Source organism: Trifolium pratense, linkage group LG2 (assembly GCF_020283565.1).
Source record: "Trifolium pratense cultivar HEN17-A07 linkage group LG2, ARS_RC_1.1, whole genome shotgun sequence".
Taxonomy (NCBI): Eukaryota; Viridiplantae; Streptophyta; class Magnoliopsida; order Fabales; family Fabaceae; genus Trifolium; species Trifolium pratense.
The window spans coordinates 258,926-285,950 of NC_060060.1; the positions used below are offsets into that span (position 1 = coordinate 258,926).

Sequence of the window (27,025 nt, forward strand, 5' to 3'; positions counted from 1 at the left end):
ACTTCGAAATCGGAGTAGTTCAATTTTTTAGGTTCTTTGACTTAACATTTGACCCTAATGCTAATGACTTAGATATTTACTCACCGGAGTAAATACACGTGGATGACTTCGAAATCGGAGTAGTTCAATTTTTTAGGTTCTTTGACTTAACATTTGACCCTAATGCTAATGACTTAGATATTTACTCACCGGAGTAAATACACGTGGATGACTTCGAAATCGGAGTAGTTCAATTTATTAGGTTCTTTGACTTAACATTTGACCCTAATACTAATGACTTAGATATTTACTCACCGGAGTAAATACACGTGGATGACTTCGAAATCGGAGTAGTTCAATTTTTTAGGTTCTTTGACTTAACATTTGACCCTAATGCTAATGACTTGATATTTACTCACCGGAGTAAATACACGTGGATGACTTCGAAATCGGAGTAGTTCAATTTTTTAGGTTCTTTGACTTAACATTTGACCCTAATGCTAATGACTTAGATATTTACTCACCGGAGTAAATACACGTGGATGACTTCGAAATCGGAGTAGTTCAATTTTTTAGGTTCTTTGACTTAACATTTGACCCTAATGCTAATGACTTAGATATTTACTCACCGGAGTAAATACACGTGGATGACTTCGAAATCGGAGTAGTTCAATTTTTTAGGTTCTTTGACTTAACATTTGACCCTAATGCTAATGACTTAGATATTTACTCACCGGAGTAAATACACGTGGATGACTTCGAAATCGGAGTAGGTCAATTTTTTAGGTTCTTAGACTTAACATTTGACCCTAATGCTAATGACTTAGATATTTACTCACCGGAGTAAATACACGTGGATGACTTCGAAATCGGAGTAGGTCAATTTTTTAGGTTCTTAGACTTAACATTTGACCCTAATGCTAATGACTTAGATATTTACTCACCGGAGTAAATACACGTGGATGACTTCGAAATCGGAGTAGTTCAATTTTTTAGGTTCTTTGACTTAACATTTGACCCTATTGCTAATGACTTAGATATTTACTCACCGGAGTAAATACACGTGGATGACTTCGAAATCGGAGTAGTTCAATTTTTTAGGTTCTTTGACTTAACATTTGACCCTAATGCTAATGACTTAGATATTTACTCACCGGAGTAAATACACGTGGATGACTTCGAAATCGGAGTAGTTCAATTTTTTAGGTTCTTTGACTTAACATTTGACCCTAATGCTAATGACTTAGATATTTACTCACCGGAGTAAATACACGTGGATGACTTCGAAATCGGAGTAGGTCAATTTTTTAGGTTCTTAGACTTAACATTTGACCCTAATGCTAATGACTTAGATATTTACTCACCGGAGTAAATACACGTGGATGACTTCGAAATCGGAGTAGGTCAATTTTTTAGGTTCTTAGACTTAACATTTGACCCTAATGCTAATGACTTAGATATTTACTCACCGGAGTAAATACACGTGGATGACTTCGAAATCGGAGTAGTTCAATTTTTTAGGTTCTTTGACTTAACATTTGACCCTAATGCTAATGACTTAGATATTTACTCACCGGAGTAAATACACGTGGATGACTTCGAAATCGGAGTAGTTCAATTTTTTAGGTTCTTTGACTTAACATTTGACCCTAATGCTAATGACTTAGATATTTACTCACCGGAGTAAATACACGTGGATGACTTCGAAATCGGAGTAGGTCAATTTTTTAGGTTCTTAGACTTAACATTTGACCCTAATGCTAATGACTTAGATATTTACTCACCGGAGTAAATACACGTGGATGACTTCAAAATCGGAGTAGGTCAATTTTTTAGGTTCTTAGACTTAACATTTGACCCTAATGCTAATGACTTAGATATTTACTCACCGGAGTAAATACACGTGGATGACTTCGAAATCGGAGTAGTTCAATTTTTTAGGTTCTTTGACTTAACATTTGACCCTAATGCTAATGACTTAGATATTTACTCACCGGAGTAAATACACGTGGATGACTTCGAAATCGGAGTAGTTCAATTTTTTAGGTTCTTTGACTTAACATTTGACCCTAATGCTAATGACTTAGATATTTACTCACCGGAGTAAATACACGTGGATGACTTCGAAATCGGAATAGGTCAATTTTTTAGGTTCTTAGACTTAACATTTGACCCTAATGCTAATGACTTAGATATTTACTCACCGGAGTAAATACACGTGGATGACTTCGAAATCGGAGTAGGTCAATTTTTTAGGTTCTTAGACTTAACATTTGACCCTAATGCTAATGACTTAGATATTTACTCACCGGAGTAAATACACGTGGATGACTTCGAAATCGGAGTAGTTCAATTTTTTAGGTTCTTTGACTTAACATTTGACCCTAATGCTAATGACTTAGATATTTACTCACCGGAGTAAATACACGTGGATGACTTCGAAATCGGAGTAGTTCAATTTTTTAGGTTCTTTGACTTAACATTTGACCCTAATGCTAATGACTTAGATATTTACTCACCGGAGTAAATACACGTGGATGACTTCGAAATCGGAGTAGTTCAATTTTTTAGGTTCTTTGACTTAACATTTGACCCTAATGCTAATGACTTAGATATTTACTCACCGGAGTAAATACACGTGGATGACTTCGAAATCGGAGAAGGTCAATTTTTTAGGTTCTTAGACTTAACATTTGACCCTAATGCTAATGACTTAGATATTTACTCACCGGAGTAAATACACGTGGATGACTTCGAAATCGGAGTAGGTCAATTTTTTAGGTTCTTAGACTTAACATTTGACCCTAATGCTAATGACTTAGATATTTACTCACCGGAGTAAATACACGTGGATGACTTCGAAATCGGAGTAGTTCAATTTTTTAGGTTCTTTGACTTAACATTTGACCCTATTGCTAATGACTTAGATATTTACTCACCGGAATAAATACACGTGGATGACTTCGAAATCGGAGTAGTTCAATTTTTTAGGTTCTTTGACTTAACATTTGACCCTAATGCTAATGACTTAGATATTTACTCACCGGAGTAAATACACGTGGATGACTTCGAAATCGGAGTAGTTCAATTTTTTAGGTTCTTTGACTTAACATTTGACCCTAATGCTAATGACTTAGATATTTACTCACCGGAGTAAATACACGTGGATGACTTCGAAATCGGAGTAGGTCAATTTTTTAGGTTCTTAGACTTAACATTTGACCCTAATGCTAATGACTTAGATATTTACTCACCGGAGTAAATACACGTGGATGACTTCGAAATCGGAGTAGGTCAATTTTTTAGGTTCTTAGACTTAACATTTGACCCTAATGCTAATGACTTAGATATTTACTCACCGGAGTAAATACACATGGATGACTTCGAAATCGGAGTAGTTCAATTTTTTAGGTTCTTTGACTTAACATTTGACCCTAATGCTAATGACTTAGATATTTACTCACCGGAGTAAATACACGTGGATGACTTCGAAATCGGAGTAGTTCAATTTTTTAGGTTCTTTGACTTAACATTTGACCCTAATGCTAATGACTTAGATATTTACTCACCGGAGTAAATACACGTGGATGACTTCGAAATCGGAGTAGGTCAATTTTTTAGGTTCTTAGACTTAACATTTGACCCTAATGCTAATGACTTAGATATTTACTCACCGGAGTAAATACACGTGGATGACTTCAAAATCGGAGTAGGTCAATTTTTTAGGTTCTTAGACTTAACATTTGACCCTAATGCTAATGACTTAGATATTTACTCACCGGAGTAAATACACGTGGATGACTTCGAAATCGGAGTAGTTCAATTTTTTAGGTTCTTTGACTTAACATTTGACCCTAATGCTAATGACTTAGATATTTACTCACCGGAGTAAATACACGTGGATGACTTCGAAATCGGAGTAGTTCAATTTTTTAGGTTCTTTGACTTAACATTTGACCCTAATGCTAATGACTTAGATATTTACTCACCGGAGTAAATACACGTGGATGACTTCGAAATCGGAGTAGGTCAATTTTTTAGGTTCTTAGACTTAACATTTGACCCTAATGCTAATGACTTAGATATTTACTCACCGGAGTAAATACACGTGGATGACTTCGAAATCGGAGTAGGTCAATTTTTTAGGTTCTTAGACTTAACATTTGACCCTAATGCTAATGACTTAGATATTTACTCACCGGAGTAAATACACGTGGATGACTTCGAAATCGGAGTAGGTCAATTTTTTAGGTTCTTAGACTTAACATTTGACCCTAATGCTAATGACTTAGATATTTACTCACCGGAGTAAATACACGTGGATGACTTCGAAATCGGAGTAGGTCAATTTTTTAGGTTCTTAGACTTAACATTTGACCCTAATGCTAATGACTTAGATATTTACTCACCGGAGTAAATACACGTGGATGACTTCGAAATCGGAGTAGTTCAATTTTTTAGGTTCTTTGACTTAACATTTGACCCTATTGCTAATGACTTAGATATTTACTCACCGGAGTAAATACACGTGGATGACTTCGAAATCGGAGTAGTTCAATTTTTTAGGTTCTTTGACTTAACATTTGACCCTAATGCTAATGACTTAGATATTTACTCACCGGAGTAAATACACGTGGATGACTTCGAAATCGGAGTAGTTCAATTTTTTAGGTTCTTTGACTTAACATTTGACCCTAATGCTAATGACTTAGATATTTACTCACCGGAGTAAATACACGTGGATGACTTCGAAATCGGAGTAGGTCAATTTTTTAGGTTCTTAGACTTAACATTTGACCCTAATGCTAATGACTTAGATATTTACTCACCGGAGTAAATACACGTGGATGACTTCGAAATCGGAGTAGGTCAATTTTTTAGGTTCTTAGACTTAACATTTGACCCTAATGCTAATGACTTAGATATTTACTCACCGGAGTAAATACACGTGGATGACTTCGAAATCGGAGTAGTTCAATTTTTTAGGTTCTTTGACTTAACATTTGACCCTAATGCTAATGACTTAGATATTTACTCACCGGAGTAAATACACGTGGATGACTTCGAAATCGGAGTAGTTCAATTTTTTAGGTTCTTTGACTTAACATTTGACCCTAATGCTAATGACTTAGATATTTACTCACCGGAGTAAATACACGTGGATGACTTCGAAATCGGAGTAGGTCAATTTTTTAGGTTCTTAGACTTAACATTTGACCCTAATGCTAATGACTTAGATATTTACTCACCGGAGTAAATACACGTGGATGACTTCAAAATCGGAGTAGGTCAATTTTTTAGGTTCTTAGACTTAACATTTGACCCTAATGCTAATGACTTAGATATTTACTCACCGGAGTAAATACACGTGGATGACTTCGAAATCGGAGTAGTTCAATTTTTTAGGTTCTTTGACTTAACATTTGACCCTAATGCTAATGACTTAGATATTTACTCACCGGAGTAAATACACGTGGATGACTTCGAAATCGGAGTAGTTCAATTTTTTAGGTTCTTTGACTTAACATTTGACCCTAATGCTAATGACTTAGATATTTACTCACCGGAGTAAATACACGTGGATGACTTCGAAATCGGAGTAGGTCAATTTTTTAGGTTCTTAGACTTAACATTTGACCCTAATGCTAATGACTTAGATATTTACTCACCGGAGTAAATACACGTGGATGACTTCGAAATCGGAGTAGGTCAATTTTTTAGGTTCTTAGACTTAACATTTGACCCTAATGCTAATGACTTAGATATTTACTCACCGGAGTAAATACACGTGGATGACTTCGAAATCGGAGTAGTTCAATTTTTTAGGTTCTTTGACTTAACATTTGACCCTAATGCTAATGACTTAGATATTTACTCACCGGAGTAAATACACGTGGATGACTTCGAAATCGGAGTAGTTCAATTTTTTAGGTTCTTTGACTTAACATTTGACCCTAATGCTAATGACTTAGATATTTACTCACCGGAGTAAATACACGTGGATGACTTCGAAATCGGAGTAGTTCAATTTTTTAGGTTCTTTGACTTAACATTTGACCCTAATGCTAATGACTTAGATATTTACTCACCGGAGTAAATACACGGGGATGACTTCGAAATCGGAGTAGTTCAATTTTTTAGGTTCTTTGACTTTAAATTTCAAACGACTAATTATTTTAAATTAAAAAAAATTCTTGTATTAAATTTCAATTTTAAATTAAACGAGTGATGTATCCAATGCAACAACTGCTAACGCGTTTACATCATCCAAGGTTCCATGTCTATTCGTTTTAATCGGACGGTCACTATTTTAGGAAGTCAGAAAGTAAACTATTTAATGTCAACCATTAGATGACATTAAATGTTGATCCTACGATCCAAAACATGTGTTGCATAACACTGTAAATGTTTGTAGACCCAAACCAATTAAACGATTCAAACGAGTAATTTGATACAGTGTTACTTCCCACTTTCCAGTACCAATCGTTTCATGGCGCCTTACCACAATTAATTTTGCTAACCAAAATCATCATTACAAACCATTATCTTTCTTCTCCCGAGAAAGATAATTACCCAAAAATCTGTTCTTCCTCTTACCAAGACACTACCAGTCCCTTCATTTCTCCACTTTCTCACACGCCATTTTTTCTTCTTTTTTCCTTCTCCCTTCAACTTCTGGCCGTCTTACAAAACCCACTGCGACGATAATCAAGGGAAAAAAATGGTGGAAACTCTTGCCGATGTTCTTCGAAAGCCAGCAAGGGATTATTTTTTGACTGTTCATGTTGCAGGAGAGGTAAGTTTGGTACTATGTTTCGTTGATTTCTTCGTTTGGATCATATTTAAGTTAAACACAGTATAAATATGATTTTTTTAAAAATTGCATGATGTTCAAACCATAGATTAGAAAACAGAGCATGTTATATGTTGATTTATTTCGTTTTGAAACTGGGTCTAGATCTTACAATGATTTTGACAAGTTAGATTAAAAAAAATTAAAAAAACAGAGCATGTCACAAATCTTTGGCCAAAAAACAGAGCATGTTATGTGTGATGTTAATTTTATTTGTTTTCGTTTGATTTAGTGTTGGGTTATTGTTTTAAGGTACTATAAATTATGATTTGTTTCGGTTTGTAAATAACTATGAAGGTAACTATGATTTGTTTCGATTTATTCTCTAGGTCGAGGGCGAGGTTGAACGCAGTTTTTATGAAAACTGTAAGTCTGAGTTGGGAGAATTTTGGTTTCTGTTTGATTCCAAAGGTCTTCAACTCTGCGTAGAGTTCAACGATGATGATGATGTCCTTAGAATTACGGACGGTTGGATGACTATACGAGAACATTACAATTTTCAAGGTCATCATCCAATTCTCTTCAAATTTTTGGGGAACAATCAGTTCCAGATCATTCCCAAAGAGGACCCAATTACCCCTGATAAATTCCCTACTTGGCATACCCAATCACGAGCTCTCCGGAAAGCTGTTACCTTCGAAATTACTATGAAGGATGATCCTGAAATTGTTCCATATTTGGTTGGTATCTCAATCCAATTGTTTTTGATAATGTTTAAATTGATTATCCGAATTTGAGACAAATTGATCCTTATCAAATTTCTTTTATCTGTTGCAGATATTGCCAGACGATTTGGGGGAGTACTTGAGTGACACGATGTTGGATGAGATCTATATTATTGGAACAATCAGAGAAAAGCATAAGTGTGAGCTACAGTATCAAATGGATCCGTTCGTGGTATCGATCATTAGGGGATGGAGGGAAGTTGTTGCCATTAACGGATTTAAAGTTGGAGACCGCCTACTATTCAACACATCTAACATATATGATGACCATACCTTTTATGTGAGGAGCTTAAATTGATATTTAAGTTGATTTCAAAGTTTGTAACTATTAGTATTTTGATTATATTTTGTGAAACTTGATGTTTGCCGGGTATCGTTTTAGAAAACTTGATGTTTGCCGACGATGTTGCATGTATTTTGGTAGTTTGTGATTATAATGACAATTGAAAAATTGTAATTTATTTTTAATTATTAAGTTTTCTTTTTTGATGTTATTTGAGTTATGAATTAGGAAGCACCGACACACCTTACATTACGCGTGTCCGTGTCAGACACGTGTCGGTGTCCTCGTCCGAAACCCACACCGACACTTATGAACTCATACAAATATAGCTCGGTGTATAATCACATACGACCAATAGCCCAACATAAGGCCATAGGTTAGTATCTTATTTAAAAAAAAAAACGAAGAAATGCAGATATTTTAAAACTAAATTAAGGTCAGAATTCGAAATTTAATAATTTTTTTTTAATTATTAAGTTTTTTTTGATGTTATTTGAGTTATGAATTAGGAAGCACCGACACACCTTACATTACGCGTGTCCGTCTCAGACACGTGTCGGTGTCCTCGTCCGAAACCCACACCGACACTTAGATATTTAATTCGTTTCCACCGGGTAAATACAGATTTATTGAATTCGAAACCGGAGTAGTTCAATTTTTTAGGTTCTTTGACTTAACATTTTACCCTAATGCTACTGACTTAGATATTTACTCCGTTTCCACCGGGTAAATACAAACCGTCCAGTACACACTTACCATTTTGTACGTTTTTTGCATGACCTAATAATCATAGACACAACCATTTAATCAGACGGTTATTAGTGGCCAAGTCACATAGTCACTCATTTAATCACAAAGTCAACAGTTTAATCATAACCCTTAGATCACAGACAATTTGGATCCAACGATAATTAATATTTAGCAAGTCCAGGGGTAAATGTTTGTTATAGCTAACCAATTCAACGTTTCAGAGACACTGTTACTCGTTAATGGAGTACAAACTAACCGGTTCCTCTTCTTTTCGATGAAACAACACCCCAATTAATTTTACAAACCAATGTCATTATTACACACATTGGTAATCGAAACTCACTTAGCCAAAACCTTCTCTTTTCATCTGCCGAACCACCAACCTTACCAACAAAGGCCATTTCTCTTTTTCAGTTCATCCCCTCCGTTTCTCATCGATCTTACAAAAAATCTGTGAAAAAAATGGCCGAAAATGTTGTTGAAGTTATGCAGAGACCAGCACTAAGTTATTTTATGACGGTTCACGTGAAAGGAGAGGTATTTTTTCCTTATCCCTTCATCCATTGATTTTATGTTTTTTTGACATTATGTTATGTTTTCATGAGTAAAAAACAGAGCTTTTTGTGTCTCACACAATAGACTAAAAACAGAGCAATTTTGAAAGTTGAGGGCGAGTTCGAAACAGAGTTTTTATTTTTTTTTCCGTTGTAGACAATCGCATGAACATTTTACCCTGTATTGTTGTCTATACGACTGGAAAATTGATGAACCAATCGTAAAGTGTCTCTAGGACTGCAAAATTTACCAAACTGTTGTTATCTGTTAAGCAAAAATCATTACTGCAAAATTATGTTGGTCTTATATTGATTTGTTTTGTTAGACGATAATTACTACCAGATTTAAATCAGTTTCTATTGTCTATCAATTATGTAGGTCGAGGCCGAGGTCGAACGAGAGTTCTATAGAGAATACAAAAATGAACTGGGGAATGTTTGGCGCCTGTATGACTTCAACTACAATTCCAAATGTGTGATCTTTGAGGTTGAGTTCAGCAACTATGATGATGTACCCAAAATCACCAATGGTTGGATGACTTTAAGAACCTACTACGAATTCGATTCTCATCATCAGATTTTTTTCAAATACTTGGGAACAAATCAATTCCAGATCATTCCATCGTTTAACCGAATAACTCCGGACCAATTCCCTACTTGGCACAGCAAATCACGATCTCTCCGAAAAGCTGTTTCATTCACAATGACCATTACAGAGGATGCTGAAATTGATCCAGAATTGGTTGGTAATCAGTCCAGTTATTATAATTTTTTGTTTCACTTAATTACGATTTGCAAAATTATGATTATAACTTATGTTGTTTGATGCAGACGTTACCGAGGGAAATGGGGGAATACTTGTGGTACACAATGTTGGATGAGGTTACCATGATTGGAGCAAATGGAGAAAAATATAAGTGTTCGTTGCGTTATCAGAGGAACCCGTTCGTCGTTACGATTTGGAGGGGTTGGCCGGAGGTTGTGGGAATCAATGGATTTAAAGTTGGAGATCGTATACAATTCAATACATACAATATCTATGAGGACCATGCTATGACGGTGAGGAGCATAAGTTGATTTGAATGTGAAGTTATTAGTTTAATTGTAGTTTTATTGTTTGTTTACTTTAATTTGTGTTTACTGTAATTTGTGTGTCCCTGTACTATTCAGGATGACAAAGTTTGTGTAATGACATTTTATATTTTATTGCCTTTATATATCATATCGAACGTTATATATGCCAACGTAGTTTCATTGTCCTTATATTTGAAAACTATCGAATGTTTCCAATTTTTTATGTAATTTCAGTTGTCGGCGAAATTTAAGCCGGTTATTTTTTTAATTTACAATAAAACTACTAAATATTTTAAATGACATACGAAATTGGACAAAATTATATTAAATTTTTTTTATATATTTGATACTAATTACGTAACACTAAAATAAACTTTGTTTTTATATTCGACAATTTATTATAAATTCACAATTTATACAAAAATAAACCAACGAGATACCATAACATAATAGTAAAAAAATAAAAAAATATATATATATTTTTTTTTAAAGCTTGACAACAAAACGTGATTTCTCCATTTACCTAATGAAAATTGAAGAGTTCATTATTTTTGAGTCACGCTAATCCATGTTACAATTTACATTGAGCACACAAAAACCTACCCTAATCATGTTTTACAAGCCACAAGCAAAATGTTTCAACTTCCAAAATAACCTACAACCTATTAACTCCTACTATTAACTCCAACCGTTCAGTTACCATTAATTTCGATTACAACACAAAGGAAGAAAGCAACTTAATTTTACTTCCTAGCTTCAGTTGCAATCCTAAACACCTGCTCCTCTTCTCAACTTCATATTCTTCAAAATGAGAAGACCTTCTCCTCCCAGGCCAAGTAGACGCACCAAACAAAAAATACCTGAAACAGATGCAACAAACAATACAGTTAAGATGACAACAAAGACTACCACTCACTCTATTGAAATTAGTAAGCATTACTCTGAGACTGAAACTCGCAAAGATAGCTTCGAAAAAAAGGTTATTGACCTATCATCCAGGTAATGTTTGCAGATATATTTTACCTATGGTTGTTGTCATTCCTCTTCCGTCTTATATTCTTCAACTTAGGGACTTTGGCAATGTATTTTGCTAATGAACCCTAATTTTACTTTCTTTTTATAAATCAGAACCATTTTTAACTATACTTTATTTTTTTAAATCAGAACCATTTTAAACTCTACAAATATGGACAAATTTTTTAGTTAAAAAATCTGCAAATACTTAGACAATACTTAAGTTTTGACTACAACCCAAAAGCTGTCACACACCACATACTAAGAGCAACACCCTGTGATAGTATGTTTACTGAATTTTTAGGTTTGGTATCGTATTTTTAATTAGTTTGTAACATACTACATTTTTAGGGTTTATAACGGGTTCATCTGGTTAGTTGTAGTTTTTTAGGTTTGTATGTACCACTAATGGTTTGTTCATCTGGTCCATAAGGGGTTCATATGGTTAGTTGTAGTTTTTTTAGGTTTGTATGTACCACTAATGGTTTGTTCAAATGGTTCATAAGGGGTTCATCTGGTTAGTTGTAGTTTTTTTAGGTTTGTATGTTCATCTGACTTTATTTGTTTGAGCAGTAAATACAATAGTAGCCGAAGGATCGATGAAAGCGACAACGAAACAGATTATGAGTCCACCGCCTCGACTCCTGAGATGGACCGTAAACGTCCGGTTAAAAAACGGGCAGAAACAACTAGAAAAATAACCAAGCCAATTTTTAATATGACCAAGGGAACAACATCTGCCCCACCAAAAATGAAGCCTAACGATGACGGAGAGGTTTTTATTGATGCATATCAGTTAGACAGGATTAGGAGGAATCTATTCTGTCAACCAGAACAAGATGATGACCATGATTTTAACTTAAACTTCCATCCAACAAGTGCGTTTGGATACGAGGGTGCCGACGTTCCTTTTTATATTCCTGAAGTAAGACTTAACTAATTTCATTTTTTTTAACTACAACAAAGCAAACCTTTATATGAATTTTATTTACTTACCACAGTTTTAATTTTATACCTATTTAATAACAGTGGATGCCAATGACGTTTCGACCGACTCAAAAAATGCAATTGAACGACATATGTACTTACACAGCTGCATACATCTTTATGAAAGATGATCATCAGCTACTGGGGTCAGTCTTTTTGTACCATATAATTCTGCATTTATAGTTGTTTATGACATTGCATTTCATAATAACTAACATTGCACACCAACTATTGTTTGTAGTGATGAGGTTCTGGTTAGAACTACATCAGGTGTCTTTGGAGATAGGAAAACACTTAAGTCTCTTATGCCTAGATGCCCTGTTGACCAAGAGGTTATATTTTTTTTTAATTACAATGTTCCATACAGAAGTTTAATATAATTTATATCTAATATCATTTATATTTATCTGTACAGATTCTTAATCTAGTAGTTGCCAGATCAAATTGGCTTCAGGATAAAATGGGCAAAACAAGGAGGGTTTGGTATATGCCTACGGATTTTGCGGTGATTGCCACTAACCCAACTATTAAATTTACATCTGTTAAGTATTAATTATTGACTTAAATTACATCTTTTTTTAAGCAATATGCTCTGGAATCCAAACACTCAGCTGATCAAGTTAGGGTAAAATATCAACATAACTTCCTGAAACCAAAAAGTCATGTTTCCAAGGTTAACATTTTACTTTACAACAATATTTGTTAAGTAGCTTTTGATAATTATGTTCGCATGACTAAATATTAGATTGTTTACAGATTTTTATCCCTATAAACGACGAAGGATCACACTGGTATCTACTGGTTGTTGATTTGTTGGATAGAAAACTTTTATGGTTGGACTCTATGCCTACTGAAGAAAGATATCATAACAGACGTCATTCCATAATGACAGTGGTATATATTCTTATCTATACTTTATTGTTACCTACTAAGTTTTACATTCAAATATATGCTTTTTTTTTCAAAATTGGTTTTCCAATATTCTCAGGCTATATTTCTGGAGAAAATACTGCTTCATGATTCAATTGGTGTACTGGATCCTAAGTTGCATCAATATTTAATCACAAACTATAACCTTATTCAGCCTACTGGCCTCGCACATCAGCGACCAGGCTCGTACGTCTCATAAAACCCTTTTTATATTTTAAATTTATTGAACTTTACCTGTGAGTATAACACTTGCTTTGTAATGACTGCCTATAGAAACGACTGTGGAGTATGGGTGGCAAAATGGATGATTGAGTGTGCATTCATGAATGAGTATCAAAACGTAACTGTAAGTTAAACTAATGGTCATTATATATTATTTCTTATACTTTGTCCCTCTAATTATATTTCTAATTTAACTAACTGTTTTTATTACTGTAATCTCAGGTTGTTACAGCCACAAGGATGAAACTAGCTCTTTTTATCTGTCAATCAGCTAATAATGTGATGGTGAATGAACTCGTGTCGAGGGCTGCAAAACATTGGGATGTTCAGTGGAAGAAAAGGAAGGCGTTGGTTAAAGTTTGAAATTGTGTTCTACGGTGGTTAAGGCGTGAAACTTTGGGGCATTATGCTTGATTTGATTTTTAATTTGAATTTTGGGTTGTAATTTGGATAATTTGATATGTCTGTCGTGGTTTTCGATATTTGTGTCGACATTGGTTGTATTTTCAGTTTTTTCAAGTGTTTTGGCTGTTACGTTGGTTGCGTTCTATCACTAGTAGAAAAAAGCTATTTTACATCTGGCGAAAACCACTTTTTACATCTGAAAAATGTCAGATGTAGGCGCACGAGACTTAGTAAGTATACACATTTTACATCTGGCGTAGTCAGATGTAAAAAAACACTTTTTACCTCTGACCAAGGCGAAATTCAAATATTATTTTTTTAAAATTAAATTGGACTTTTTACATCTGACCAAGTCTACCTGATGTGAAATCTTAACTTTATTTTTTTTTTTTTTTTTTTTGAAAAACCTGCGTTTTTTTTTTATATATATATTTTAAATCTTTTTTTTTATTAAAAAAATCTAACCCACAATGCCAACAATATAACATAACTTGCATCAAGAACATAATACTAAAATTCAACATCCATAGCCAAATTCAAATTCAACATATATATAATAATAATGTCATTAAAGTACAACCACATTGTAATCCAAAATACAAAACATCATAATAATTAATACTAATCCATATCCAAAATACAAATTAAAACATCATCATAACTAGTCCATTGTAACTTCACACAAACCTAGCTAGCTCCTAATCTTTCTCGTCGGCATCATCATAATCTACCTCGGGATTATATAGTTGAAGAAAACAAGTTGCCCAGCGGTCTCGCAAATCATACAACTCCTCATCTGTTAATGCCGTGGGATCATTGAACACCTACAATATGTAAATAACATAATTCATATGTAAACTACAACATGTTATGAACCAGCAAGCACGCACGCAGGATTAATCAAGAATTTAGGTGCTTAAAGCGCACTGATTTGATCAAAGCCATAGCCAATTGTTTGCCAATGCAAACTATAAGAACTAACTGTCAAGTAGTTTCTATAGAAATAGATTCAGCTACACACTATCCACAGCTTCTGCTTAGCAATGGAAGTATCTTCAAGCAAAGGTATGTCCTAAGAGTCCTCATATTTAGCTACACACTCTTTCTAGAGATGGTAATCACTGATTTTATAGTTAAGTCTAATTCAAAATTTTAAGTCATAACTCTCAGACACATCTGAGTCGTCCGACCAACTTTACCAAACAGCGGCAAAAAAAACAAGCACAACAGCAAGCATGTTTACTGGTTTGTAACAAGGCTCATGCACAGCAGCAAAAAAAACAACCACAGCAGCAAAAAAAACAACCACATGTGCCTATATACAAATGTCTATATAATTGACATCAGGTAGACTATATATCATCATTCATTCACTACTAAGTATACAACAATATGCACGTACAGCAGCCTATATATCATCATTCATTCACTACTACATATGCACGATAAAGAAAAATACGATACCTCCATCCAATTCTTTGTAATACTAGCAGAGACAATGTCAATCATATTCTTCATTACATAATATCCACAGTCATTGCCGTTAGGCTGTACCCTTGTCTACATATAAATGACATTTAGTTAATACATATATATATGCCAAAAAAAAAATACGAATCAATCATCATGTGTTATTAACGTAAATAAATATTAAAATTTACGCCACACTTACTTTGGGAAAAATCCATGAAGTCTTCTTTCTATTACCAAATGTTGCTAATTGATGAACTTTAAAAGCACTACGAAAATTTAAAAATCAACAATGCTTTAATAGGCAGTAAGTGGATAAACAAAGGCAAACTAAATAACGTAATAACTTACTTTGTAAAAAGACTCTTCGCTGCTTCAGGTATCTTATGGTGTAATGAACAAAGGCAAACTATTACATTGTCCTTAGGACACATAATTATTAATTGCCAATGCCCGCTGTACACATGAAAGAACAATTATTAGTGATTATGCTATCAAAATAAATAAGAAAATACATGTAGCTTATCAATGACATAAGCTATACATATATATATATATATACTTACTCCCAAAGATGTGGTGCTAAGTAGCACACTTTGTTTAGATCACGCAACTGATTTTGTATGTATTGTTTACCCGCCTTTTGAAATGAGACTGGCTTTGATGCAAAACTCAATTGACATGGGTCCAAAAATGCAAATAAATCTGAGTTTTTTGTGTCTAAGGAAAGACGATGCATATACCTGAATAGTAAAGAGAGGAAAAACATAAGACTTTTACATAAGACGATGCATATACCTGAATAGCAGTAACAAAAATGTACTTACGTGCACCAAAGCTGTAGAATTGAATAGTCAAGCCATCTATCACCCACCAATAAGTCTTTCATATACTTTGGCGACATCTTAAAATTGGTGACAAACTTATCATGTTCTAATTGTATGGGCAAATATGTTTTCCTTTTCACAATCATGCATAACAATTTTTGAACCGAGTCTGTGTCATTATCTAAGTCCTCCTTCATGTTTGCTGGTGCAACAGAGCAACTAGCTTTCATACTGTCAAAGTTCCCTGCAATATCTATTGGAGAACAATTGTCAACCTGTTGCTTTGTTGGGGAGGCGTTTTGAGAGAAACCGGCAGACTTAAGTGTATCCAGCATTGTCTTTTGCATCATTTGACGCTCTACAGCCATCTTCTCTTCAAATTCAGCTCTAATTTTTGTTTCTAGTTGTGAGAGCTGCTCGGTGACATCCGTATATGGTGATGAACGTAAAGCCCTTCCAAAATAATTGGTAATTGTAGCACCTCGTCCAACACCACGAACTTGGCCACCATGCTCAGCTGTTCCAAGGGCAGCTGTAAGAATATCATCACGTCCCATTGGAACAAAGCTGCCCTTTTCCGTCTCTTCAACTAGAGAATCCTACAAAATGCAAAAAATGCACTTTGAAAGTAATTACAAATAAACATTCAGATGGCTTGACTATGCGTGTAATTATCAAAAGTTTACTTACAATTTTGTCGGCAACAACTTTTGTAGCCGTTGATGTGTACGAACCATCTGGTTTTTGTCGTGCCCTCTTCCAGCCCTCATAACGTGGGGGTGGAGATGGAGTACGATCACCGCTGTCTCTCGACCTCTTTTCAGCCATCATAGTCTCCATAAGCAAATCATACCCTCCACGCGATAATCTATGTGGGTGGACATTGTTGGCCACTTTTTCTTTACCCTTTTGACTTTTTTCCTATTATAATGTCAATTCATTACTATTAGCAATCTGATTGTAATAACCACCAAACAATATGTAATATTTTCCCCAAATTGAAAACTACGACAGCTGATAGCAGATCATATATTTTTACTAAATTATAGCAGGCAGATTGCAGATGATAGCAGATTATAGCAGGCAGATTGCAGATTATAATAGCAGGCAGATTGCAGATTATAGCAGGCAGATTGCAGATTATAGCAGGCAGATTACAGATTATAGCAGGCAGATTGCAGATTATAGCAGGCAGATTGCAGATTATAGCAGGCAGATTACAGATTATAGCAGGCAGATTGCAGATTATAGCAGGCAGATTACAGCAAGCACGCAGATTATAGCAGGCAGATTGCAGATTATATTTTTACTAAATATATTACTAAGAACATTACTACTAACCTTAAATTCAGGGGTATGTCGGGACGCCAAAAACTGTTTCCATATACCTTCTTTAATAAAAGAATACCTCACATATGGAGGTTCACGATCTTCTTTGGGGTTTGAAACATATTCTCTCGTGAGTTGCGTCTTAAAACCTCTCCATCTGTCTCCCGCATAAGATAACAATGCATTCCTCAAAGGATCTTTATCCGGATCTTTATGAATTACTGGTACAACAAAATAACTCTACATATATACATTAAAATTTTGTTAGTTTTTTTTTCCACATAATAACAAAACTACCAGATCAGCAGGGAACCCGAAATGAAGGCAAATACATATCACTTGATACAAAAATTAAAGGATAAATGATAAATTTAAAATACCTCAAGATCACTCAACATTTTCTCTTTTTCATTTATGTCTACGTCCTTCCACTCATCTTTCAAAATACTACAACTACTTCGAGCAAGATATGACAAATAACTCTTGAACGTTTTTGCATGAGCACCGGTAGGATTCCATGTTTTTGGATGAAATGTGACAGATAGGAGTTGACCCGATTGATGAACTTTGGTAAGTTTTCTCATCATAGTAGCACCTCTTCCTCTCTTTTTTTGGCTTGAAGAAGCCGTGACGGTTGAATCAGCCATGTATCTGCTTACACAAAAAGAAAACGTTGATCAGGATCAAATGAAGCTCAAAAAAATGCAAATGGCAAAAGCAAATGTGTAATTAAATCAAAATTCACAAACATACTAATTATTAATTATTACAAAAAAAAAAAAACACAACTTATGAAAAAACACAAATGTATAAACTTGTTAAATCAAATACACAAACGTACTAGTCCTGCCATATCCCTTCTTGATGATCCGAACGAATAGCTTGCACGTCATCCTCTTCATTTTCTTCAACGAAGGTAGGCACATTTGTTGAGAATGGAAGAGTTTCGGAAATATCAAGAATCACATCTTGATTTTCATCACTACCTTGCACATTTTTTCCTTGTAAAACCACCGACCACCTACTGTTAGGCGAAGGATCTTTAACATAAAACACTTGTTTTGCTTGGGATGCCATGATGAAAGGTTCGTCGGTATAAGCTAACTTGCAAAGATCGACCAATGTAAATCCTAATTCATCGATTCGCACACCACTGTTAATATTAATCCACTTGCATTTAAATAGAGGCACTTTAAACATAACGTAATCAACCTCCCAAATCTCTTCAATCACCCCATAGTAGGGCGAAGATGCCATAACCGGGTTTTTATCCTTGGAACTAGAGAAATGCATGGACTCAGCCACAACCATAACCCCACTATTTTGCATGGTACTACAATCATCCTTTAGTTTTGTATAAAAGGAAGTTCTATTTATATCAAATGCACTCCAAGTTATTATGTTACGTTTAGGCTCATAGGACAACCACTTTATTGTATCAGAATCACTACCATCATAAGCAACCTTTTCTTTGAACCACTCAGAAAAACTCTTATTATGTTCTATTAACAATCCTTTTTAATTCATTCTTGGGTACTTTATCTTTAAGATGTTTTTGTGATCAGATAAGTAAGGTTCAACCTCATCCGTGTTATTCAATATATACAAATGTGCCTGAAGAATTACCTGAGCACTCATGCTCTTGACATTTAAACCTTGTATACCCCTACCTCCACATCTTCCATCGTGAGGAGACTTAGGAACCCCTATAGCATCCACTTCTGACAAATAGTTTGAACAAAACTCAATAGCTTCTTCTGCAATGTACCTCTCAACGATCGATGCTTCCGGACGGTGCGGGTTTTTTGTATACCCTTTTAGGATCTTCATATATCGCTCTATTGGATACATCCACCTTAAATAAATGGGTCCGCACAATCTAATCTCTCGTACTAGATGAACAATTAAGTGAACCATAATGTCAAAAAATGAAGGAGGGAAATACATCTCCAATTGACACAAGATAACTGCAGCCTCATTTTCCAACTCGTTTAACTTCAATGGATCAATGGCTTTACAACATATTGCATTGAAGAATAAGCACAACCTACTTATAGTTTTCCTAACATTGTCAGGCAATATCCCACGAATAGCCACGGGTAGGAGTTGTTGCATCAACACATGACAATCATGAGACTTTAAGCCAATTAATTTGAGATCTTTCATTGATACAAGCTTCTTGACATTTGATGAGTAACCATGCGGCACTTTGATACTTTGTAAACACTCACAAAAACTTGTTTTCTCTTTTTTAGACAAAGTGTAACATGCTGGTGGCAAATATGTCCTGTTATTTATTTGTTGTGGTAATAGCTCTTTTCGTATACCCATCAAATCCATATCAAGACGAGCATTTATACCATCCTTTGTCTTGCCTGCAATGTTGAGAAGTGTTCCGATTACACTATCACATACATTTTTCTCCACGTGCATCACATCAATACAATGTCTTACATCAAGACTGGACCAATATGGAAGATCAAAGAACACCGACCTCTTTTTCCATGCAATTTTCACATCAGACTTTTTTTGAACATCAGACTTTTTTTTGGCCTTTTTTTTGCCCTTTCCAACGTCCTTTGCAACGTCCTTTCCAAAGACAACATTAATATCACGTTGTAGTTCATAAACTTGCTCTCCAGTTAAGGGCTCCGGAGCAACACCATCCTCTGGGTGATCATTGAAAGCTTTCCGCAATCTACGATATGGATGATAACGGTTTAGAAATCTCCGATGCCCAAGATACACAGTCTTCTTTCCCTTTTTCAATTGCTTGAAATTTGTGTCTTTTGCACATATAGGACACGCTAGGTGCCCTTTAACGCTATACCCAGACAAATTGCCATATGCCGGAAAGTCGTTGATGGTGCAAAACAACATTGCACGCATATTGAATTGTTCTCCAGAATACGCATCAAAAACATCAACTCCTTCCTCCCACAACACTCTTAAATCATCAATTAGGGGACTTAGATAAACATCTATGTCATTTCCGGGTTGTCTTGGGCCTGAAATCATCATCGATAACATAATATATTTACGCTTCATGCACAACCAAGGAGATAGGTTGTAAATCATGAGCAGAACAGGCCATGAACTATGGTTAGTACTTTGATTGCCAAACGGATTCATTCCATCAGTAGCAAGTCCAAGTCTAAGGTTTCTCGACTCCTTGCCAAAATTTGGAAACAAAGAATCGATTTTCTTCCATTGCAAAGAATCAGCTACATGGCGAATTTGTCCATCAAATTTTCTCTCTTCTACATGCCATCTAAGATTCTTTGCGTCATTTGCATTAGCGAACAATCTCTTGAACCTTGGAATTATTGGTAGGTACCATACAACTTTCGCGGGAGAACCCTTTTTCGTCACCACATCATCACTAGAATCACCATCTTTCTTTTTGTAGCGTGACGCCATGCACTTCGGACAATGATCAGAGTTTACAAACTCTTTTCTGTATAATATGCAATCATTAGGGCATGCATGTATCCTTTCATACTCCAAACCCATCGGACACAATACTTTTTTCGCCTCGTAACACCGGTTTGGTATTACGTTACCTTCAGGAAGCATTTGTGTCAACAATTCAAGCAATTCGCTAAAACTTTTGTCGGTCCACCCATTCTTTGCCTTCAGATTAAACAACTTTAACACCGCTGACAAACGTGTAAAATTTGTGCATCCCGAGTACAAAGGTGTATCCTTGTCGCTGCACAAAGTATCATGCACATGAGCCCTCTTAAACGAGTCTTCTCCGATATCACGCATCATGTCTTCAAGACGATCATCCATATCTACACTAACGTTTTCTCTTTGGGACACATTTCGCTTTGTTACTTTTTCACCGTGCCATATCCATTTTGTATAATTTTGACAAATCCCATTGCAAATGAGATGACTAAAGATTTGGTCCTTATGAATTTCTTTTTTATTTCCACAAAGAACACATGGACATCGAAAATGTACATTACTTTTAGGGGGAAGATTTTTTTCGTCATTACTTTCGGGAGTCGAAAGGTTTTTTTTAGCATTACTTTCGGGAGATGGAAGATTGATTTCAGCAAATCGAAGAAATTCAATCACTCCCTGTTCAAACTCAGCACTTAATCTATTAGCTTTCATCCAACTCCGATCCATACCTATGTTGTGAAATTAAGTTAAAACATGGTAACACCAATTAAAGTATTGGTTTCGTACCCGATGGGAAACCAATCACTTAAATGAATCACTTAAACTTTACCACTAAACTTTAACACAAACACAAAGAATAAGAGCTAAAACCAAATCAGGTAACAGTTCAGTAGAAACAAAATAAACCACAAACACAAAGAAACAGTTCAGTAGAAACAAAATCAAGTAACAAACCACAGAGCTAAGAGCTAAAACCAAGTAACAAACCACAAACACAAAGAAATCTGGTAACACAAAGAAAATCAATTGAACAGATTCTTCTCTAGTTGTTGCCAAGTTGTTAGATGTGAATACTTTGAGTTCATTATGATTTGCTATTTTCAGATGAAATGGAAGTTCTTATAATTCGTTGATTTCAGCTTTTGTCAGAAACAATGTATCAGATTTTACAGTCTCTTTGGTTTTACTACAATGTGTCAATACACATAACTTTGACTGATCTCCTTTGATTGGATTGTTCTTATTCTTCTATATATAAAAAATGGTTCAGTTTAGTTTACCATGTATCTTTTAAATTTACAGCTTGTTAGTGATTATGTTTAAGCTCAAGATAGTAGTTGCTCAATGCTCAGCCAAAGAGCTAAGAGCTAAAAGTTCAGTAGAAACAGTTCAGTAGAAACAAAATCAAGTAACAAACCACAAAGAAACAGTTCAGTAGAAACAAAATCAAGTAACAAACCACAAAGAGCTAAGAGCTAAAACCTTCGATTCGTGAGAAACAAGAGTACGTACCTGAATCGATGTGAAAGAGAAAGACAAGCTTCAATTCGTGAGAGTAGAGGCCGGAGAAAGGAGGACAACCTTCGATTCGTGAGAGTAGAGGCTGGAGAATGAAAGACAACCTTCGATTTGGAGTTAGGGTTCGTGAGGGTAGAGGACGACTGCGCGAGTGAGAGAGAGAGGACGACTGCGCGAGTGAGAGAGAGAGGACGACTGCGCGAGTGAGGCGGTGGTGGTGAGTTGATTAAAGGACGGCGCTGAGGTTCAATCTCGTCGCCGGTGGCGGACGGCGCTGATGAGGGTTTGCATCGCGAGAGAGAGCTAGGGTTGTATTGTATCGATTTCTTTTTTTTTGTGTGAGTTCGTTTTTTTTGTCTTGCGAGAGAGAGAGATATACGTAACCTCTATTCCAAAAATATTATTATTTTTTTTTTTATTCAACCTGACTTTTTATATCTGAGGCTAAATATGGCCAGATATATATGTATTTTAGATAATTTTCACCATAATTACAAGATTGCCACCGCGTTTAGTTATTCATCTGGTATATTGAAGTCAGATATAAAAAGTCTTGTCTATATATTTTTTACATCTGTGGATATTGAGACCAGATGAAAAGACTACTCCATATAGCGTTTTACATCTGACATATGTTCGTCAGATGTAAAATGCTTAAGTAATATGTCATATTTCTACTAGTGTATGTTTGATTTTCAATGTTATGTTTGGATATTATCTTGGATATAAACAGTACTTTGTCCAGTACTTGGGTTTGTGCTATACACATAACATTATTTTGCAAATTACTAGTACATTACTAATTTGGAACTACTAATTTTTTTGACACATTACGAGTACTCCAGCATAATTCAAAACTCACTAAGAAAAAGTTACATGAACACATACACACACACATAACATTTTTGGACTTTAAATATTAAACATACCTCTTTTGTCTGGCTAATGAAACCTAACGTTAGCTTTCACCTGCTCTCCTTCATCTCTAACTCTTCTATGGTGCATATTCATCCAAACTGTTTGAAATTAAAATGAAACATATGTTACTATCTAACAAAACAAGTCAATATAAAGCAATCAATCACAAATTTATCATTGTATATAAATATGAATGTATACATTTGTTAAGATCGTGCATGTAAAATTGAACTCTATTACAAGGCATTATCTACGATATCATTGTATAACTCAAATTACAAAGCTTTAAGGTACATTGTATAACCTTGAATTGTAACACAATGCTTTACATTATTACTCAGCTTAAATATAGATCATTGTTGTATAAACTAGTTGAGCTTATCTCAATTTTACAGGCAACTATTTCCTATGCAACAATTTCCTATGCTAAGCCCTTCAACTTCAAACTTGTCAATTGTTTTCTCCGTTGTTTCCTTTCTATACTGAGAATATCAGACCATGCGTTTTCTCAGTAGAGAAATCATAGTTGACTTCACAACAGCAGCTATTCAATTGAAACACATACAAAGTGTTAACACAGTATCAACATGTAAATTTCCAATTCAAATCAAACACTACACATTCACTTTTGATTAAACTTTTTAATATAATATCTTCAAATTCAGAATTTAATCATTTGAAACATACAAACCCTAATCCCCAATTCCATAATTTTCTGGGTAACAACTACAATCATAGTCAATTTTAAATACAACCCTAATCCCCAAATTGATCGTTTCTGGGTAACAAATCAATTTCGATTTTAAATACAAACCTAATTCCAAATCGATCGTTTTCTGGCTAACAATAAATACCCCAATTCAATGAAAATTAAAATAAAGATAATTTTGCGAACAACATATCTGTGACAGGACACGAGGACGTTGCAGTAATGCTTCAAACCAGTAGAACGACAATGGAAGAGTTACAATAAGATCGAACGGTCTATGAGGACAAAAAAGAATACGATGGAGAAGATGAAGTACAAAGATAACACGACGGAGAAGATGGAGAAGATGGAGGATGAAGAACAGGTGGAATTCAGGGATGAAGAAGAAAGAACAATACGATGGAGGATGAAGAATGGGTCGGCTTTAGGGTTTTCAATTACAAAATAAATTTTGTCAAATAAAACACATTGTAAATTTTTATCTAACTAATTTTAAATGACAATTAAAACTTGTTTTTATTTGTAAATTTGTAAATTATTCTAAATAATTGTTAAGTTTATGAGGGACTTGTGTGCAATAATTAAACTTTTCATTAAAAAGTCTTATCATGTACCTTCATTACAATGTAGAGCTGATGTGGCATCACTTAAAATTTTATTGGGCAATTCAATTGACCTCACTAAAGAGGCCATTTTACTGACCTCACGCTAGAATTTTCCTTAAAAAAAACCTCGTTACACCAATTTTTTTCACTTCTAATCTATCATACTTTTCTAATGTTATTGTCTCTTGAGATCTATTCCTAATTATCAACGAAAAACAAAAGGAGAATTTGGTGATAAACTATTCCATGAAGCAAGCTCCCTCCATGAATCTCCTAACCTTTTGATATCAACAAGAGAAGATCCACCTCCACCTCTTGCCTCCTTGGCACTTATTTTCATTTTCAATATCCTCTCTCTAATCTCTATTCCATTGTCTGATTCCATCAACTCTTTAACTCGCTCACTCAACTCAGCTCCACTCACAAATCCATTTGACTCGTTTAGTTTCAAAGCCACCTTCATTTCTTCAACCATAATCAATCGATTCAACTTTTGTTCTGCATACAAAGGCCATGAAATCATTGGCACTCCTACGCAAACAGCTTCCAACACTGAATTCCACCCACAATGAGTCACAAATCCACCCACAGAATCATGATGCAATATTGTACCTTGTGGGGCCCAATTCCTCACCACTATTCCTTTCTCCTTTGTCCTCTCCAAAAAGCCTTCCGGCAACAATTGGTCCAAACTTTGATCCTCTATGTCTACGTCGCTCCTAACAACCCACAAAAATCTATGATCACTTTTTTCCAATCCAATAGCTATCTCGTTCAACTGTGCCTTAGAAAATCTCCCCATACTTCCAAAGCACAAGAACACGACGCTTTGACTAGGTTGCGAGTCAAGCCAACTCAAACACAAACTCCCTTTTTCATCTTCACCCTTAGAAGGAACTGAAATCATTGGTCCAATACAAAACAATGGAGGTGTTGTTCCTTCTGGAAGACACAACCCTGCTTTTAATGCTTTTAAAGCTCTTACTTCCAAAGCATCAAATGTGTTTATGATTATTCCATCACTTTCCTTCATACTTGTTGCCATATCTAAGAAACCCTTGTAACTTTTTCCCTCGCGATCCTTCACTGGCTCTGGCATATCTGCTATGGGAATTTGTGGTAGCCCAGGGATGTGAGGATGCATGTCAAACTCTTTAAGTGATTTTGTGGTGTTTTGATGAATGATTGGAAATTGTAGACAAATTGCAAGAGTTGATGCTCCTGAAGTGTAGAAAAAGTAAGTTGGTATATCAACAGTTGAAGTGATTTGGTTGGTGCTAAAGTTCATGAAATCCAAGATAATGCCTTTGAGGTTCGATGTTTTTGAAATGGTTTGAAGAATATGGTTAACATGGTGGTTGCTACGATCGCAAACTTCAAGGGGGAGTATGTAAGGTGGAAGAGTGACGGGGAATGAAATGGTAGGAATGTGGTGGAAAGTGATGGACGGAAAAGATTCACAACCAAAGGTGGTTGTAAGTTTTCGGATCTCCTGCTCCGGCTGCACGGTGGTGTTTGGTGGACTGAGGATTAGAATTGATATAGAGAGTGAAGGGTTATGTGTTAATAATAATTTGCCTAACTCAATCATTGAGTTTAAGTGCCCTTTTCCAAGAGCTGGGTATAGAACTAATGTATCCTTCATTTTGATGATTTTGGGAAATTGAAAATGAAATGAAGGTTAGATTATTAGGCTTGCTTGCTCGCTCTGTTTTGGTGAATATATTGTTTCTTTACTTGTTCTATTTAAAGGAATATTGATGCACTAGGGTCCAAGTGAGTGATTGTTGCAAAAAGATACACATTTGGCTTTGGTTGGACAAGTAGTCAAGTACACTATATGGGACCGTGAACAAGTTAGCAATTTCATTATAACGAATACGAATTTTACAAAATCTACCGTTGGTTTGAAAATTTATATTGTATAGAACATCCATAATTTTTTTTGAAAAAATTGAAAGTTCTTTGATATGTTATTGAGACCCGTCAAAATTAACAATTTATAAATTTTTATTAAATACCGTTAATCTTTAAGTGTCTCAATAACATATCAAATAATTTTTAAATTTTTAAAATTTTTTTATGGATGATCTATATGATATAAACTTTCAATCCAACGATAAATTTAATAAAATTCATATTCGATATAATGAAAACACTAACTTATGTACCGTGCACCATATGGTGCATTTGTGCAGGTTAGAACTTGCCCACAAAAATAGTTATTAGAACTTAAAAAAAAGTAATATGAGTTTAAAAAAAGTTGCTGTTATGATTTATACAAAAAAAAAAGTGTCAAAGTTGTAAATTTGTTAGTCTTTTTGGGCTTTTTGGGCATGTGTGTCATTTCAAGTAGAGGTGGGAACAGGCCAGGCCGGCCTACATGGCCTTAAGGCCTAGCCTACATAGGCTCAGGCCAGGTCAGCCTATTTCTTTAAATAGAGCAGGCCAATGCTTTT

General features: G+C 35.0%; 4 protein-coding genes across 5 annotated transcripts in view; 1 reads left to right on the forward strand and 3 right to left on the reverse strand.

Moving 5' to 3' along the window:
* LOC123907130 (UDP-glycosyltransferase 1-like) overlaps positions 1–26,300 on the reverse strand; it is a 34,574-nt gene extending 8,274 nt beyond the window's left edge. The window contains exon 1 of the mRNA XM_045957237.1: positions 24,690–26,300. Within this exon, the coding sequence (XP_045813193.1) occupies positions 24,772–26,211 (1,440 nt within the window). The 5' untranslated portion in view covers positions 26,212–26,300 and the 3' untranslated portion in view covers positions 24,690–24,771. The remainder of the gene's footprint in view (positions 1–24,689) is intronic.
* LOC123908788 lies at positions 9,053–10,221 on the forward strand. Its single transcript, XM_045959519.1, has 3 exons — positions 9,053–9,127; positions 9,524–9,886; positions 9,976–10,221. Exons 1-3 carry the CDS (start codon positions 9,053–9,055, stop codon positions 10,219–10,221), a joined length of 684 nt encoding a protein of 227 aa, XP_045815475.1.
* Positions 14,413–22,516, reverse strand: LOC123907129. 2 transcript variants are annotated; one of them, XM_045957236.1, is made up of 10 exons: positions 22,329–22,516; positions 17,783–18,053; positions 17,415–17,642; positions 16,764–16,994; positions 16,074–16,672; positions 15,813–15,989; positions 15,598–15,702; positions 15,449–15,515; positions 15,241–15,336; positions 14,413–14,600 (listed from the first exon to the last, which is right to left on the reverse strand). In XM_045957236.1, exons 2-10 carry the CDS (start codon positions 18,047–18,049, stop codon positions 14,475–14,477), a joined length of 1,896 nt encoding a protein of 631 aa, XP_045813192.1. In that variant the 5' UTR covers positions 18,050–18,053; positions 22,329–22,516; the 3' UTR covers positions 14,413–14,474. The 2 variants fall into 2 exon arrangements, with proteins under 2 accessions (XP_045813192.1, XP_045813191.1); XM_045957235.1 differs by lacking the exon at positions 22,329–22,516 and adding an exon at positions 18,244–18,680.
* LOC123908803 lies at positions 18,243–21,542 on the reverse strand. The gene is made up of 2 exons (XM_045959529.1): positions 19,029–21,542; positions 18,243–18,866 (listed from the first exon to the last, which is right to left on the reverse strand). The coding sequence occupies exons 1-2, from the start codon at positions 21,540–21,542 to the stop codon at positions 18,243–18,245; spliced, it is 3,138 nt and encodes a 1,045-aa protein (XP_045815485.1).
* Positions 26,301–27,025: the final 725 nt, after the last annotated feature.

Excerpts from the sequence above, each read along its gene's own strand:
- LOC123908803 (XM_045959529.1), bottom strand. The coding sequence starts at position 21,542 with ATGGATCGGAGTTGGATGAAAGCTAATAGATTAAGTGCTGAGTTTGAA. Across the intron at positions 18,867-19,028 it reads TCAAGAGCATGAGTGCTCAG|GTTGCTTATGATGGTAGTGA; the intron begins GTAATTCTTCAG and ends TTCAAAGAAAAG.
- LOC123907129 (XM_045957236.1), bottom strand. The coding sequence starts at position 18,049 with ATGGCTGATTCAACCGTCACGGCTTCTTCAAGCCAAAAAAAGAGAGGA. Across the intron at positions 16,995-17,414 it reads GACATACCCCTGAATTTAAG|GAAAAAAGTCAAAAGGGTAA; the intron begins GTTAGTAGTAAT and ends ACATTATAATAG. Across the intron at positions 15,703-15,812 it reads TTAGCACCACATCTTTGGGA|CGGGCATTGGCAATTAATAA; the intron begins GTAAGTATATAT and ends TCATGTGTACAG.
- LOC123908788 (XM_045959519.1), top strand. The coding sequence starts at position 9,053 with ATGGCCGAAAATGTTGTTGAAGTTATGCAGAGACCAGCACTAAGTTAT. Across the intron at positions 9,128-9,523 it reads CGGTTCACGTGAAAGGAGAG|GTCGAGGCCGAGGTCGAACG; the intron begins GTATTTTTTCCT and ends TCAATTATGTAG. Across the intron at positions 9,887-9,975 it reads CTGAAATTGATCCAGAATTG|ACGTTACCGAGGGAAATGGG; the intron begins GTTGGTAATCAG and ends TGTTTGATGCAG.